The sequence below is a fragment of the Myotis davidii genome, unplaced genomic scaffold, assembly GCF_000327345.1.
Source record: "Myotis davidii unplaced genomic scaffold, ASM32734v1 scaffold9553, whole genome shotgun sequence".
NCBI lineage: Eukaryota > Metazoa > Chordata > Mammalia > Chiroptera > Vespertilionidae > Myotis > Myotis davidii.
Genome location: NW_006284270.1, coordinates 1 through 15,140, shown reverse-complemented (window position 1 = coordinate 15,140; position 15,140 = coordinate 1). Strand labels below are relative to the sequence as shown.

The 15,140-nt window shown below is 42.6% G+C and overlaps 1 protein-coding gene and 1 long non-coding RNA gene across 4 annotated transcripts; one reads left to right on the top strand and one right to left on the bottom strand.

Moving 5' to 3' along the window:
- Nucleotides 1–4,042: 4,042 nt before the first annotated feature.
- On the bottom strand, nt 4,043–6,684 carry SLC25A53 (solute carrier family 25 member 53). Its single transcript, XM_006754310.2, has one exon. It carries the CDS (start codon nt 6,545–6,547, stop codon nt 5,540–5,542), a length of 1,008 nt encoding a protein of 335 aa, XP_006754373.1. The 5' UTR covers nt 6,548–6,684; the 3' UTR covers nt 4,043–5,539.
- Nucleotides 6,685–13,214: 6,530 nt separating this feature from the next.
- Nucleotides 13,215–15,140, top strand: LOC107184310. 3 transcript variants are annotated; one of them, XR_001515130.1, is made up of 4 exons: nt 13,215–13,676; nt 14,011–14,069; nt 14,252–14,375; nt 14,814–15,134. It is a non-coding gene; the product is annotated as an uncharacterized LOC107184310 (long non-coding RNA). The 3 variants fall into 3 exon arrangements; XR_001515129.1 differs by having other exon boundaries at nt 14,011–14,375; nt 15,092–15,140; XR_001515128.1 differs by having other exon boundaries at nt 14,011–14,375.

Genomic DNA, 15,140 nt, shown 5'->3' with positions numbered 1-15,140 from the left:
GCTGCTTGGGAGTCCAGAAAGCCTTGGTCGGTGTTGGACCCTGAGACTAAAGTCTCTAGGGATTGGGCGTGGGATGAGGGGAAGGGAAAGAAAGGGATTTCCCTTCTGGATATCTCCATAGGGCCTCCAAAAGGAAAGGTGAACATGGTGGGTGGTGCTAAATAGCCATCTCAGCCTGTGGATAAAGAAAAATTGAATTTATTTAGGGAAAGGAGATGAGGATGGGATACCCAAAGAGAAGGGCTGCACAGCACCGAGCCACCGAGACATTGGATCCATGATGGCAGGACCCAGGAGCTGGAGCTTCATCCTTATATGCAGTCACTGGTGGGAAACTTTTGTCATCAGTGGGTCTGGGGCTGAGCTGGTGGGCTTGTGATGGGGATGGGTATGTGATCAGATGCCCTCAGGACAGTTTCCATTCATTGTATTGTCTGACTCCTTGTGTCCAGCAAGTTTTTCCTGTTTTTGTTTGTTGTTGTTGTTCTCCTGTGGCAGGAAGTTTACAAGTGGCCATTAAGGATTGAATTGCCCTACATGCCCAACATTGACAACAGCAAATGCTGACAAGGATGTAGAAACTCTCATTCACTGTTAATGGAAATGCATAATGGTACAGCCAGACACTTTGGAAAATTTCTTAAAACACTAAACATATGCTTACTATACAATCTAGCAATTTTTTCCCTTTATATTTATCCAAAGTTAGTGAAAACATGTCCACACAAATATCTGCACACAGATGTTTATAACAAATTTATTCATAACTGCCAAAACTTGGAGGCAACCTATATGTCCTTCAGTAGATGGGTGAATAAATAAATTGTGATACATTATTTATTCAGTTCTTAAAATAAATGAGCTATCAAGCTATAAAATGACATGGAGGAATCTTAACTGCACATTACTAAATGAAAGAAGCCAATCTGAAAAAGCTACATACTGTATGATATATAACATTATCTTAAATGTAAATTATGGAGACTGTAAGAAGATCAGTGGTTGCCAGAAGCTGGAGGGAGATGAACAGTAGACCACAGAGGATTTGAGTGGTGGGCAGTGGAACTACTCTGTATGATACTATAATAGTGGATACATGTCATTATACATTTGTCTAAACCCATAGGAAGTGTACCAAGAGTGAACTCTAATATAAACTCTGGATTTTAAGTGATAATTGTTACAAATGTACTACTCTGATGGGAAATGTTGATAATGGGAGAGGCTATGTATGTGTGCAGGTAGGGAATGTATAGAAAACCCCTGTAACTTCCTCTCAAATTTGCTATGAACCTAAAATTGCTCTAAGGAATGAAGACTTTTTAAAGTAAATTTATCATGATTGAAATAACCACCGCTACCTGCAACAACATGAATGAATCTCACAAATAATGTGAAGTGAAAGAAGACGGTCACAATTCCAAGTATATAAAGTTTAAATATCTATAAAAACAAATCTGTATTGTTTAGGTTTGCTTACTCATATAGACGATAAACCTATAAAGAAAAGGAAAAAAAATGAAATCACAATAGTCAGGATGGAGGTTACCTCTAGGAAGGTAGAGGAATGTCATGACTTGGGACTGGGGATCAGGAGGAGTGAGGGGAATAGGGGTAATCAAGGTGTTCTACTTCTTGTCCTGGATAGTCGTTAGGTGGCTGATAGCTTTATAAATGTTCTTTTTTTAAATATATTTTATTGATTTTTTACAGAGAGGACGGGAGAGAGATAGATAGTTAGAAACATCGATGGGAGAGAAACATCGATCAGCTGCCTCCTGCACATCTCCCACTGGGGATGTGCCCGCAACCCACGTACATGCCCTTGACCGGAATCGAACCTGGGCCCCTTGAGTCCGCAGGCCGACGCTCTATCCACTGAGCCAAACCGGTTTCGGCTATAAATGTTCTTTTAACTGACAGTTCTCTGTTGAATGTTGCTTCTTTCTTAATGAAATGGAAATCAAGGTCACCAACTGGGATTGAGGATGAGGAAAGAGGTGTTAAAGATTTGATTAGAAGGAAGATGGTATCAAAGGAACAGGGAAATTGAAGTGGACAGAACAGAAAAATATAGTATTCTCATTGTATTCTTTTCTATCATATGTAACATTATTTTATTAATTTTAACATACTACAGTATATGCAGTTATCCCAAACATGTAGTTAGATTATAATGCTATTTCATGTTTTAAAATAAAATTTAAAAGCAAAATTAAGTATCATAAACCATATAATTGTGTTAGTACATTAATCATTTATTATTTCACCTTGTATTTTAAACTGATAAGAACAGATACTACACTTGATCTTAGCCAAAAGGCCGAGAAGCAATCACCTTGTATTTTAGAAAAGCTGATGTAGTTTACATTTAGACAAAAATACACAGGGCTTATACAGGGAATTTTATTATTTTTCTTTCAACTTTTTATACCAAGTAGCTTTAGTGTTAAATTTTACATTTTATAAGTTTTAAAGACATCAGTATTTAAAAACCTCCTTATTTTATAGATCTCAAGTTCAAAAGTCATTTTTAAATGTCAGAAAATATAACCACATTAACTTTACAAAACTAAATATGGACATTTAAAATTACTAGAAACTATTACACTCAAACTTTACTCAGAGATTTAAATGGAAAAAGTTGATAGGTTTATATAATTTTATAATTTTGCCTATGTTTTTATTATGAACCAATTTGTAAAAAACTAAATTATAACATGCTTTATTTGTAAATTTGTGTTTATGTTATAATTGCATAACTTCAGGTATTAACATACTTAATGTAAATTTAAAGTTTTTATAAAGGCAAATATAGTAAATTGAAACAATTACCACCAATGTAGCTTCAAAATATGCCATGAAATTGGATTTTCTAATATTCTATAACTGTGCCATTATCATAGAGATAAAACAGTCTTTTTAAAATAATTTGATTCTATAAACATTGAATCTAGAAATACTACAACTGCAACTCTTTGATAGTTCAGGAAAAATGTCGTGTGTGTGTGTGTGTGTGTGTAGCTAGAGAATGAAGTCTCAATAAAGCAACTGTAAATAATGTTAACAGTAAGTAAATTTGGGTAAAGAGCATGGGAGTGTTCTATATACTTTAGTTATGCTGGCAATTTTTTAAAAGTTTGAAATAGTTTCTAAATAAGTTAAAATGAAGAAAGAGGCATATACTGGCAGTGACTTAAGTGGAAATTGACAGCATAGTTGGAAATAAATGCATCTCTTGCATAAAAACGTGGGTAGATACAGTAATGTATCCTTTCCTTTTCAGCTTAAAAACCAAAGTCATAGCTAAGTTACGAATTTTTGTAAATAATAGTTTCTTTCTTCTGAGCTAGCCTTGAAATATAACTAGCTGCTGTTCTATTTTGCTGTCACTTGTGCAGACTGTGTTTTCCCTCCTTTAGTCTATAGGAAGAGTACTGCCCTATCCCATCTAAGTCTGTATGGGATCAGACGTGGGAACTCATCTGCAGTTATTCTGGACAAGCCATTTTCTGTTGACCTTGCTGGCAAATGCTCTCTGATTTCGTATTACCTACAGTGGTGTCTAGTTTTTGTGATATTCAGTGAGGAATTCTCATTACAAGGATCTACAATCATGTCATTACAAATGACGAATTCAGTTGGGTATGGATGTGCAAGTGGAGGTCATTATCATATCTATCAGGGTAAAACTGCAACATATGTCATCTTGGAAATCCTCAAAATTCCAGCTGAAATTAAAAAGACTGTTAAGCAATATGTTTCTGTTAGTGAAATTTCAGTTCCTAAAGTGTTGCTAATAGCAAACATACCATGAATAACAAACTGGTCAAATGTTCCAGTTGAAAGCCATTTATTATCATTATTATCAGCAGCAGCAACATTAACACAAAACTAAATATACTAATACAGTAGGGTCTTGACTTACGAGTGTCCCGACTAACGAGTTTTTTGAGATACCAGCTGTCTCTTGGCTGATTTTTTGCATTGAGTTGATAGAGTAATTTGAGTTAACGAGCTCCTTAACGAGCGCAGTCTCGGAACGAATTAAACTTGTAAGTCAAGGCCCCACTGTAAGAGAAAACAAAATCACACCCCAAAAGTATGTCTCTTGCTGAGGGTGAGTTGGTGACATTATCTTCACGTACAAGAGACAGCTCCCTGAGGATAAAGACCATATCACAGTTTGATAATCAATTCAATAATTCAACCATTATTGAGCACCTAGGCACAATAGAAGATTTAAACATGTGTACAAGAATCCCTGCCTTCTAGGAGTTTTACAGTCTAGTAGGAGGTATTGAAGAACACCAAGAACACAGGGCCACATGACATTAGTAACATAATGGAATCAGCGCCATATATTAAGTTATCACAAGAGACTACCATCACATTCAGTTGTGCGTAATCAGGAGAGGTGCCACAGAGAAGGTGGCCTCTAAGCTGGACTTTGAGGTCTGGAAGGATTTTGGCAGACTGGCATGTGGAGAAGGGACACTGGAGGTGAAGAGAATAAGTGTGGGCCAAAGTATGGCCATGGTAAAGTTTGGGGCATTTGGGGGGAGAAAACAATAGTCCAGTTTGGCTGGTATATGAAATCTATGTAAGTGAGAGTGGTGTGATGAAATGCTAAAAGTTATGAGTACTATACTTTGAATGGCTCTGAACTACAGGCTAAGATTTCTGATCTTTAATTTATGTCACAGTGACTATATCGACAGCAATAAAATATGCAATGATCTGTGATGATTTCTTAGGGAAACTAAAGTGGTTTCTAGGCAATGCCATTGCTTTGCTAACAAAAATGTCCCCGCAGATAATTCCAAGCAATATATGGTAATTTTTTTCTACTTTACATGCAACTAAATTGCTTCCTTCAAAGTCTATTCTTTCTATATATCCAGGAACCACAACTCTCCCCACTGCCACTTCCAGCTCAACAGTTCTTTTGGCACCTAATCAATTGAAACAAGTCTAATTTAGAATTCCCAGCTACAACTGCCACCCTGAAGCTACCCATAGTTGTGAGAAATGAGAGTAGTGGTGACAGGTGTAGTGAACAATGTCATGAAAATATAGCCATTTGAGAAGTTCTATGCAATCCCCATCGTAAGAGTCAAGCTTAGTTCTTTGAACTTGGAGTTCCTGGTCCTCCACTCAATTTGGTCCAGAGAACAAGAGGGGTCCCAAAACTCACAGTGCCTAATTAAAGTTCTTTTAAACTTTCCTCTTATTATCAAAGAATTCCTTAAAGAAATGACATTTCATCTGGTTGACAAGTTATTTATAGGCCTCCTAAGTCCAAGGCTGTTGAAGCTGTGGACTGGCATGAGTGACTTTCTCTTTCTGACCAAGGTAGGATACTAGGCTTTGTCTGTTCCCAACAGGTTGGTGGTTGGGAACTTCTCTAGTGCACTGACAGTTCAAATATCCTAAGAATGATTGTATTAGATAACCAAGCCAAAGAAGTAAGCTATTTAGACCAACCCAAGAAGACTTCGAATAACAAAGTTGCCATGGCCACACTTTCTGAAGCTAGTCAGTCTTTCAGCTCTTTCCTGGAATGAGACCTCCTCTGAAGGAAGTCATGGATAGCGGTAGTGAGGCCCCATGTCACACTGGACCTTAGGATGACGAGGGATCCTCCACGGTAGATCAGGAACACCTTTCGGCCCCGAGTGTCCCACATGTCCTGGGCAGAGGCCCACAGGCTGGGCATGCTCTGCCAGCCAATATGGGACTGCATATTGGCAACTAGTACAATCAGAGGATAAAGAACTAGGCAGGTGATTGTTCCATTGACACTGCCAGACACCATGGCAGGGACCCAGTGAGGTAGGCCTTGTTTTGCCAAGCCATCCTGGATGGGGTCCTTGAAGGAGAAATACAAAGCACTCCCCAGGCTGTTCCTGAGAAGGACAGGCCAGAAACCACGATAGTACCCCAGCGATAGCCGCCCCCAAAGCCCATAAGAGTTGAATTCCTTGAGAATGCTGAAGGTGGTAGGGAAGCGAGCTTGTTTGCGACCATCCTGGAGCACATTTTGCACCCTTTCAAAGGGGCTGAGTGCCACAGCCTCCACCACACCAGACATGAGCCCTGCAGCCCAGCGGTGTCCCAGAGAGTGTGGCCCCTCAGGGGAGATAGAGCACAGCAGGCTATCATAAGTTCCAAATAGTAGAGTCCCTTGCAATGTCTTGGAGAGAAGAGGCGGGTAGATTCCCCGGTAGAAGTATTGGGGGCCTTCTTGCCAAAGCTGTCGCAGAGCCTCTGACACCGCCACAGCATGGATCTGTTGCCGGAATACAACCTTATAAATAGGAAAGGTCAGAAAAGTAGACATAAAATTGGAAATGGCCCCAAGGGCATAGGCCTGGGAATGCCAGCTTTTCTTTCCAGGAGTCTCTGCTTGCGTCCAGTGCTGAAGCTCCTTCCCGGGAGAGTGGTTCGGTTCCCCCATGCTGGAGACAACTGGGTGCAGATGGAATAAACTGGCAAGAGTTAGGGGGAATAAGTTAGGCTGACTATTAAATCTGTTGGTGAGCATTTTCACTGCTTAGTTAGAAAGAGAACTATGAGTTTCAGGAAACAAGCCACTCTTTGGTCCAGTTTCTGAGAAATAACTCTCTTAAGGAAGAATTAAAACAAAGGCAGTTAGTTTTTCTGGAGTCACCTCTACAGTGTTTTGCTGACACAGCAAATATTCTAATATTCAAAGGAAGTTTAAGATTGAATAAAACTGGAGAAGGAGGGCTCCAAAACCTATTATATTTTGTTTTCACCACATGAAAAGTCACATTTGATAAGTTGCTAGAATAATAAGTTGCTATTCTCTTTCTGAAAAGTGGCACTATCTTGTACAGCAGAAAGGCATTCAATAGTTGCTGCCTTTAAAAATTGGAAGTTTTAGGCGTGGTGAGTCTTCCTCTACTCTGTTTCTGTAGATTCTTGCCTATGTTGTAGCTGTTTCATGTTCCCCTATCCAGAATGAGGAATAGAAAGAGGAGCTGTTCCTAGAAATTCAGCACCAAAAGACTCTGCACCTAGCAATTTCCATGCCTAACCTTGTATGAGAGAGCAGAGGTTCTCAGCCTTGACACTATGGACATTTTGGGTCAGAAAATTCTTTGTTCTAGTGCCTATCCTGTGCATGGTAGGATATTTAGCAGTATCCTGGCCTCTACTTACTGGATGCCAGTAGCACCAGTTTTGCCCTAAACAGTTATGACAACAAAAAACATCTCCATATTACCATATGTCCTGGGGAGAGGGCAGACAGAATTGCCTCTGAGTCGGAATCATTATAAAAAGAGAAGAAGCAGTGCTCAAGAAAAAATTAATGCTCAGTGTGAATCTGAGGACCTGAGAGAGCTTGTCAGGAAGGAAATAGGGGCTCCAACTAAGCTGAGAGGACAGGGTGCTGCAGTGGGAGAAGGTGTGTGAAGAGGAAGCATAGATGTATGAGTAGGAGAGAGGAGGAGGAGGGTGGGGGCAGATGACCAGGCTGGGGACTCACATTTAGATCGACAGGAAGCCTGGTAGGAACTGCAGACCCAGAGGTTTCACACAGAACTCTGGGCCCTGTGGTCCTGAGGGGAGCGAGGTGTTGGGGCTCTAGTTAGCTAGCAGTTGGTGGCCCACTTAATAGGGGCAAAGAGGGTTGAGGCCCAGAGGGAGGGAGAGAAGCCAGGCACTGCAAGAAGCCCACGCAGCCTTTCCTGGACTGCTGCACCCAGAACCTGACTTAAAGGGCTCCTCCTTCCAGAATCACCCCTCAGCTCCTCCCTGGCTTCTTACTCTTGCTCCATCCAGGATCCCACAATCTCATTTTACAACCCCCCACCTCAAGCCACACACTCACACTCTCTCTTGGTGGAGGGGGTAGAGGCTCAGCCTCCCCTGCTGTGCCATCACTCCTCCCCCACCCCACATTCCATGTTTGCTGTAAGCCCCACCTCCTCACCCCTTGACCAGGAGACTGTGAGGGCCCCTCTGCCTGGAACCCTTTAGCTGAGCACTGGCCAGGAGCAAAGGCTAAAGAGGCCCACTCCTCGCATCCCTCTGGGGCCTAGCAGTGACCTCCATTTCTCCAAAGCCAAAGGGACACCTTCCTCACTCCAGGCAGGAGGTAGCTCCACTCAGGCTCCTAAAGCCACAGGGCCTCCTAATATTCCACAGCTGTCCTCCCAAAGGACCTCTTCTCCAACTTTTACCCGCATCTAAATAAAGATGAGTGATGAGGGAAATGTCTGTTCCTTCTTCTATTTCAGAGTGCAACAATGTACCACTTCCTTCCAATACTTTCCTGAGTAACCTAAAAACATTTTTTTTTCCTAGCTGCATAAGCAGAGAGAAAACGGAGCTAGGATTTGGCAGACCATCATTCTAAGTGCCAGTTGTGTTAACGTCCCAATCCTATGCGACCTTTAGAAATTAATTTACATCTTGTAGTCTCCTCCATCTGAGTTACAAAATGAGAAAACCGGGTAAAAATCTCCCTAGGTATCCTCATACTGTGCATGTCAGGGCATTGACATGGGGGAATTTTGGCAAATATTTGATAGAGGAATTAATTGTATTTTTCCATCCCTGATTTTTTTTTACGCCTTTTTCCAGTCATTTTCAGGGATTAAAGGTGAATTATTTAGACATATTTTATCTTAAACATCTAATTTGTCATTTTATAAATCTAATTTTTCCTATTTAATGGGGGGTGAGGAGAGTCCAGTTTTTCTTGTTCAGATGCTAGTCTTGGGGACAGACTGACCTGAGACTGAATTCTGCCTCCACATTTACTTAGTTGTCTGATTGTTCAAGAAACTTCACCAAGTCTTGGTTTCTTCAGCTATAAAATAAGGACAATAGATCTCTCTCAATATGTATTTGTGACGATTAATAAAATCAAATGAGATAAAGTGGTTGAGCATCCATAGCATGGTGGCCTCGATAAAAATAAATAAATAAAAATAAGATGCTTCCTGACCTCACATCTGTCTCCACAGAGCAAATGCTCCTGTGGGACATTCTCAGGCCAGCCAGAACCAGATGATGTGGTATGATGGAACCAATCCCATGTTCATTTGGAGGTGGGAAAGACTTTTCTTCTGTAAATGTCAAGGTGTTAAACAATCGCAGACAATCTGCCCCATTAAGATGAATTTCAAAGTCAAGACCACAGGTTGGGCCTGGAGTTGGCCTGTGCCTCCTGCATTTGTAGCCTACTAAAGTGAGCCCAGGGGATTCCAGACTCCCCTGGCCAGACTAGTACAGATGGACAGCCTGTGTGACCATCCAGGGATCCAGTCCCACATTTGTCCATTCATTCAGGGCATACCTGAGCCAATCTGTTGGTCAGCTCACAAACATGTATTCAGTATGATCATCTAGTGCCGTGGTCAGCAAACTGCGGCTCGCAAGCCACATGCGGCTCTTTGGCCCTTTGAGTGTGGCTCTTCCTAAGTCTTAGGAGTACCCTAATTAAGTTAATAACAATGTACCTACCTATATAGCTTAAGTTTTAAAAATTTGGCTCTCAAAAGAAATTTCAATCGTAGTGTTGATATTTGGCTCTGTTGACGAATGAGTTTGCTGACCACTGATCTAGTGAATAACTGTGAGTAAATCACTGTGGAGCTGGAAGTGAATAGGACTTTGTACCTACCTTAAAGGGCTTAAGAATATAGTGGGGTAGACAGGTCAACAATGAGCTAATCTACACTGGAAGGCAAAATAAAGTGTGTAATCAAGGACAGAGTAGAAAGGCAAGAGCTATGTATTCCACCTGGGACAGGGAACAGTCCAAAATTTTTCTTCAGGGAGGGACATCTGACTTGATCTTTAACCAATAAGCAGACCTTCATTAAGTAGAGGAGTGAGGGCAGGTATTCTAGGCTGAGGAAGAGGCCTAAGGCACTGTGACTTAAAAGCATGAGTGGTGCATGGTGCTGGATGCAGACCATGGGAAGGAGATACAGCTGTGGCTAACAGAGAGATGATTTAGAATGAGGGCCACATTTGTTTTCCACACTGCAGTGCATTGTGGGTTTGAATTTTGCAGTGCCACTTCCTAGCTTTATGACCTTAGCCAAGTCTCTGTCTCTTTACCTCTCTGTGCTTCAGTATACTTATCTGTAAAATTATTGTCATGAAGGATGCATGAGATGAAAAATATAAAATGCTTAGCACAATACTTGGTATTTAAGTTGCTCCACAAGTTATAATAGTAGTTTCACTTTAAAAAATGAGATCCCAGGAATAAAGATTACAACTACATTGTTCTAAAGGCTAAAATCAGTCTAATGTACTGGGTCATCTGCAGAGTCCATTTTCAATTATGTGTTTGGAAGACAGCAAAAGAACTATTCATGGCTTTTGGAGTTTGACAGCCCTGCATTGGAGTCCCAGTACCTCCACTAACCAGCTGTGTGGCTTATGCAATTTACTTAACCTCACAAAAAATCAGTTTCTGGATCTGCAAAATGGAATAGCATGCCTGTCTTGACAGGGTTGCTGAGAAGCTTAAATAAGATAACAGATGGAAAGTTCCTGGCACAGAGGCAGGCAGTCAAGGACAACCATTGTTGTTTCAACTGTTCAACTGAAAGCTTTTATCTCCCTAAACTTTGTGCTATTAAGGTTCCTTTGTAGAAATTGGAAAATGTGGTCTCAATAAAGCCATGAATTGGAACACAGTCCACATATTGAGGCCAGAGATAAGGGATGCTCTGTACCCAGTTGGAGCCAAATGAGCAAATCTTCCTCCCAGCCTTGGGCAGAGACCTTCCCACTTTGTTCTAATGACCAGATCCAGGCACATTTACACAATCCATTTCCTTTCACTATTTTTTTTGTCAGAGCTTTAAGATCTATTATTTGTCCTATTTGACCCACCCTCACCAAGTCAACTGCAGATCACCTAATTTGGTGAGGAAGTCAATTGAAACACAGAAGAATCTACTGAACCCCAGGGTCAGATGTCATGGGATTGGAGAGCAGAAGCAAGAGTCTAAACTTGCAGCGGTTCTCAACCTGTGGGTCGCGACCCCTTTGGTGGTCAAACAACCCTTTCACAGAGGTCGCCTAAGACCATCCTGCATATCAGATATTTACATTACGATTCATAACAGTAGCAACATTACAGTTATGAAGTAGCAACAAAAATAATTTTATGGTTGGGTCACAACATGAGGAACTGTATTTAAAGGGCCAGAAGGTTGAAAACCACTGGAAAGGAAACCTAAGAGCTACTTCCAGCATCACTCTTGACTGTGTAAGATGAACCTTCTACCTCCCTCCTCTACCCCATTCACTGTTCCATCCACAAGAAAAAGTCCACAGTGTTCAAATGGAAAGTGCTTCATCTCCAAATCTGAATTGTTTACTTCAAGGAACTCTAGGTATTGGGGCTGTAAATAAGAAGGCAGAAAGGAGCAGGTGAAGTACCTTGGCAGGTTGAAGATGAACTCATCAGTAAAAGGGAATCAGATTGTGCATTTGCTTTCAAGCAACAGAAGTCAAGAACAAGACCCATAGGAAGCCTTCTAGCGATAATTGACATACTAGTAAGTGAAGTAAAGACCTGCTCTCCAAGAACCAGAAGTTACGGAAAATGGGGCAGGTTTCCCAGCCCCTGGCTTCACAACCCTTTCACTATGGACAGCCCTGCATGCCGTTTCCATGGAGTTGCTACTTCTCTGGGGCCAGTGATGGAAAATCCAGCAAAGGAGAGGTCCCCTCAAGAGCTCACAGAAGGGCAACCTAGCAACCTGTCCTGAAGCCAGGAAATGAAAGAGCTCTATCAGAAGCAGAGAGCTATGGTTTTGGTTTAGATCAAATTGTTTCGTTCTCACACTTCTTTCTCAAAATCAAGTTGAAAGAGGAAGATGCTATAAAGAAAGGTTGTAGGGAAGTGGTTCTTAACCATTTCTGGGTGGCTGACTTATTTGAAAATCTACCAAGCTGTGGACTCAGAAAGATAGACAGGGTCCAAATTCTTTGCCAACAATTTCAGGAAAGACCCTAGGTAGGAATCTCAGCTCTGGAGTTGCATCTTATGACAGATATACTGTGGACAGGTACATTGGCAGCAGGCCTACTCACCTGATGTGGTTCACAAATCTCTCTACACCTCAGAATTAACAATGGCAGTATTTAAAAATATAAATCAGACTCCCCATTCCAGTCTTAGTAAATCCAAATCCCCCAGAGGTGGGTCTCAGGAATCTACATTTCTCACAAACTCTCCAAAATGATTCTGAGGCAGCCAGCCTTGTATCCACACTTTGGTTAATAGCATGGGTTCTGGCATCAGAGAGATTTGGTCCAAATTTTGGCTTCACCTTGTAATTTCAGGTGTCATTTCACCTCTGAGCTTTATCTCTTTTGGGGCCATAAGCTGTAGAAATACTGTTTTACTTTAAAAAAAAAAACTGGCAACTTGTTTTAGTGTAAAAAAGAGAAAGAAAGTTAGCTTACTTTCCTCTTGGGTATAATGGGTAATGTAAAAGTTGCCCATGTCTTCCCACACCCCTCTCCCTGAAGCCTCCTCATCCCCTCCCTCTGCACTACCAGCACACCAAGACTGCTTGCTGTTGATAAGGTTTGAGAACACTAATGTAAAAAAAAAGCTCAATTGAGCAAATAGCATTCAGAGAGCAGCAGACTTGGGTGCAAAATCGAAGCTGATGCTTATTTGCTATGTGGTTCCAGGCAACATACTTAACCTCTCTGTTTCCTTATCTATGAAATAGAGAGAGTAGTCCTTGCTGACTATTTTTTTGTAATTCTAAATGAGCCCTCCAATCTCCACTTTGGCTCTTCTCCACTAACCCTCAATCTGAGAGTAGGGAGGGAGGAGTGTTCGCAAGAGACAGCCTTAGAAATCAGACATGTCGACTTGGGCATGAGCTCTTAGCTCCGCACTTCCTAACCATATTGCCTGGGCGCTTAAGCTGGGCACTCTGCTACCTTCTTCCCAAGCCTGCTGAGAAGAATCAATGAATGTTAATGCAAGAGCATCTGCAAGTAGAAAGCTCTCAGTAAACGCTTTCCCCCCTTCCCTCTACTATACAACGGTGAGGAACTCTTATTGTTTACTTGATTTCTGTCCCACCTTGTGCTTAAGACATCGAGTCGCAGAGTGCTAAGGAAAGTACGGTAGAAGGGTTGAGTGGGAGAAGGGAAGCAAAGAGAAAAGCAACAAACTCACGGGTAAAATGCAAATCGGCCGAGTCCGGTGTTTCCCAGCTGCACTTGACACTATGCTGGCTCTCGCGCCTGTGTGCCGCAGCCCCCGCGAGTAGCTCCCCCCTTTTGCTAGCTATGGCTTGGGCCGAGGCTGACCAGGGAGGCCGCCCCCGCGTCCCACTGATTGGCCGCGCCGCCAGGCTCATTATGCTCTTTTGTCTCAATGGGCAAAGGCTGAAAGAAGCATGGCTGCTGGGAGGGCCTTGTGGGTAGAAGGGGCCGCCTCCGCTGCTGTGGGAACTATGAGGCCTCAACTCAGCTCCCCCTTGCTGGGCGGCCTTGCAGAGCAGCTCCTTCTAGCAGCCCCAATTCGCTTAGTGGCCTAGGAAGCAACATCCTACCCCCACCCCCGCCTCAGGGCCTCAGAGATCTGAAGACGGCATACCTTGCTGTCCACTCAGCACCATCCACTGTCCACCGGATGAGTACAGGTAAAGAAAAGGGGTGCGACTGCCTGGCGTAGTGAAAGACTCAGGGAAGCTCCAGCAGTACTGGGTGGCTCCACGCTTGGGGAATCAAAAACTGTGAGGCAGGGGAAGGAGCTCTCCCATAGCCCGGCTGGAGGGAGGAGGTGGGGGTGTCACTGGATGCTGCCTAGTGGGTAGAATTTGCCTAGACTGAGGAGGGGGGTCGTTTTCAGGAGGGGTAGTTAGGGGAAAGGGGTGGGGATGAATCGCTAGCTATCTGCCTTGAAACCCTTTTCATTTCATCTCTTCCGGGAGGGGAATATGTTGGTGTTTGTTCCAACTCCTATTCCCTTTCTAGGTGGTAGACCTCCAAAGCCAAATGAGAACTTGAAATCTGTGTGGCTAATTGCAGAGCTGGTAGGCTGAAGATTTCCTTGAGAAAATGTAATGTAGGGGTCGCTTTGGCTTGTATTCAGAAGATGGGAGAGGGAATTTTCTGTCTGGATACAGCGGTGGTTGGGTGGTTGGTGGTGGTGGGAATGAGGCTGCTTCTGATTCTTCTCTTCCCTGCCTTGCCCTCCACGATGATGCAATCTGAGGACTGGAATATTCGACCCTGAGTGGTAAAAGGTCGACCTACCCCAGAAAGGAACTTTCTCACGGAGGGCAACTGTTGCAGAGTCTGGAAGTGAAATAAAGGTGTGCCCTTGTTTTTGAGCTCTGGTAAGAATCTGAGAAATAACCAGCAAACTTTGAGAAGGGGTTATAGTTGAAACCTGAGACCAAGAGTTTAATCTAATTTATTACCACAAATCTGTAAGACTTAGACCATTGCACTCTATTTTGAGCACCCGGTTCAGCTCCACACACTATTTTACCTGGAATTCCAAGCTACAGTTTGCCCATCCTCCTCCCTCCTGGATGATTGGTAGGAGGGGATGGATGTGGCTCTGAAAAGCATCCTTGTTAGCATGGGACACCCCCTAGCTCAAGATGGTTGTAATTGACAGTTTCCTGAAGGTTAATTTTAGGGCAGTGGGCAAATATAAAATGTACTGCAGGATGTTCAGGAAGGTTGAGAAACCTATTGCAGGCTGCTTCCCTGAGTTCTACTACCTTATTGACTTTACCCCCTCTATCCCCCCACCACTTTTTTTAAAGCTCCTATTGAGATACAAGGAAGGCAGAGCCCAGGAATATTGCTTTGGGAATTCCTCCTGCAGATTAGGCTTTTCTAAAAGCCTGAGCATCTTGTTATACATGTAGGCGACCATTGATCATTTGGTCATGGCTAGCATCATTACTCATGTGGGTAATAGCTGGCGGCAAAACACACTCTTGCCTCCTTGGGCCCCTTCCATGTTGAGGTCCTTGGGGAGGAGTCTTGGTCCTTTAAGGTTCAGCATGGCAGAAAGAAACATGAATTTGTTTACCAGCAGAGCGGTACCAGCCCAAGGGGAAGAAACCTTTGAAAACTGGCTAATCCAA

Bases quoted from the DNA above. Each gene is read 5' to 3' on its own strand.
- SLC25A53 (XM_006754310.2), bottom strand. From the start codon at position 6,547: ATGCTCACCAACAGATTTAATAGTCAGCCTAACTTATTCCCCCTAACT.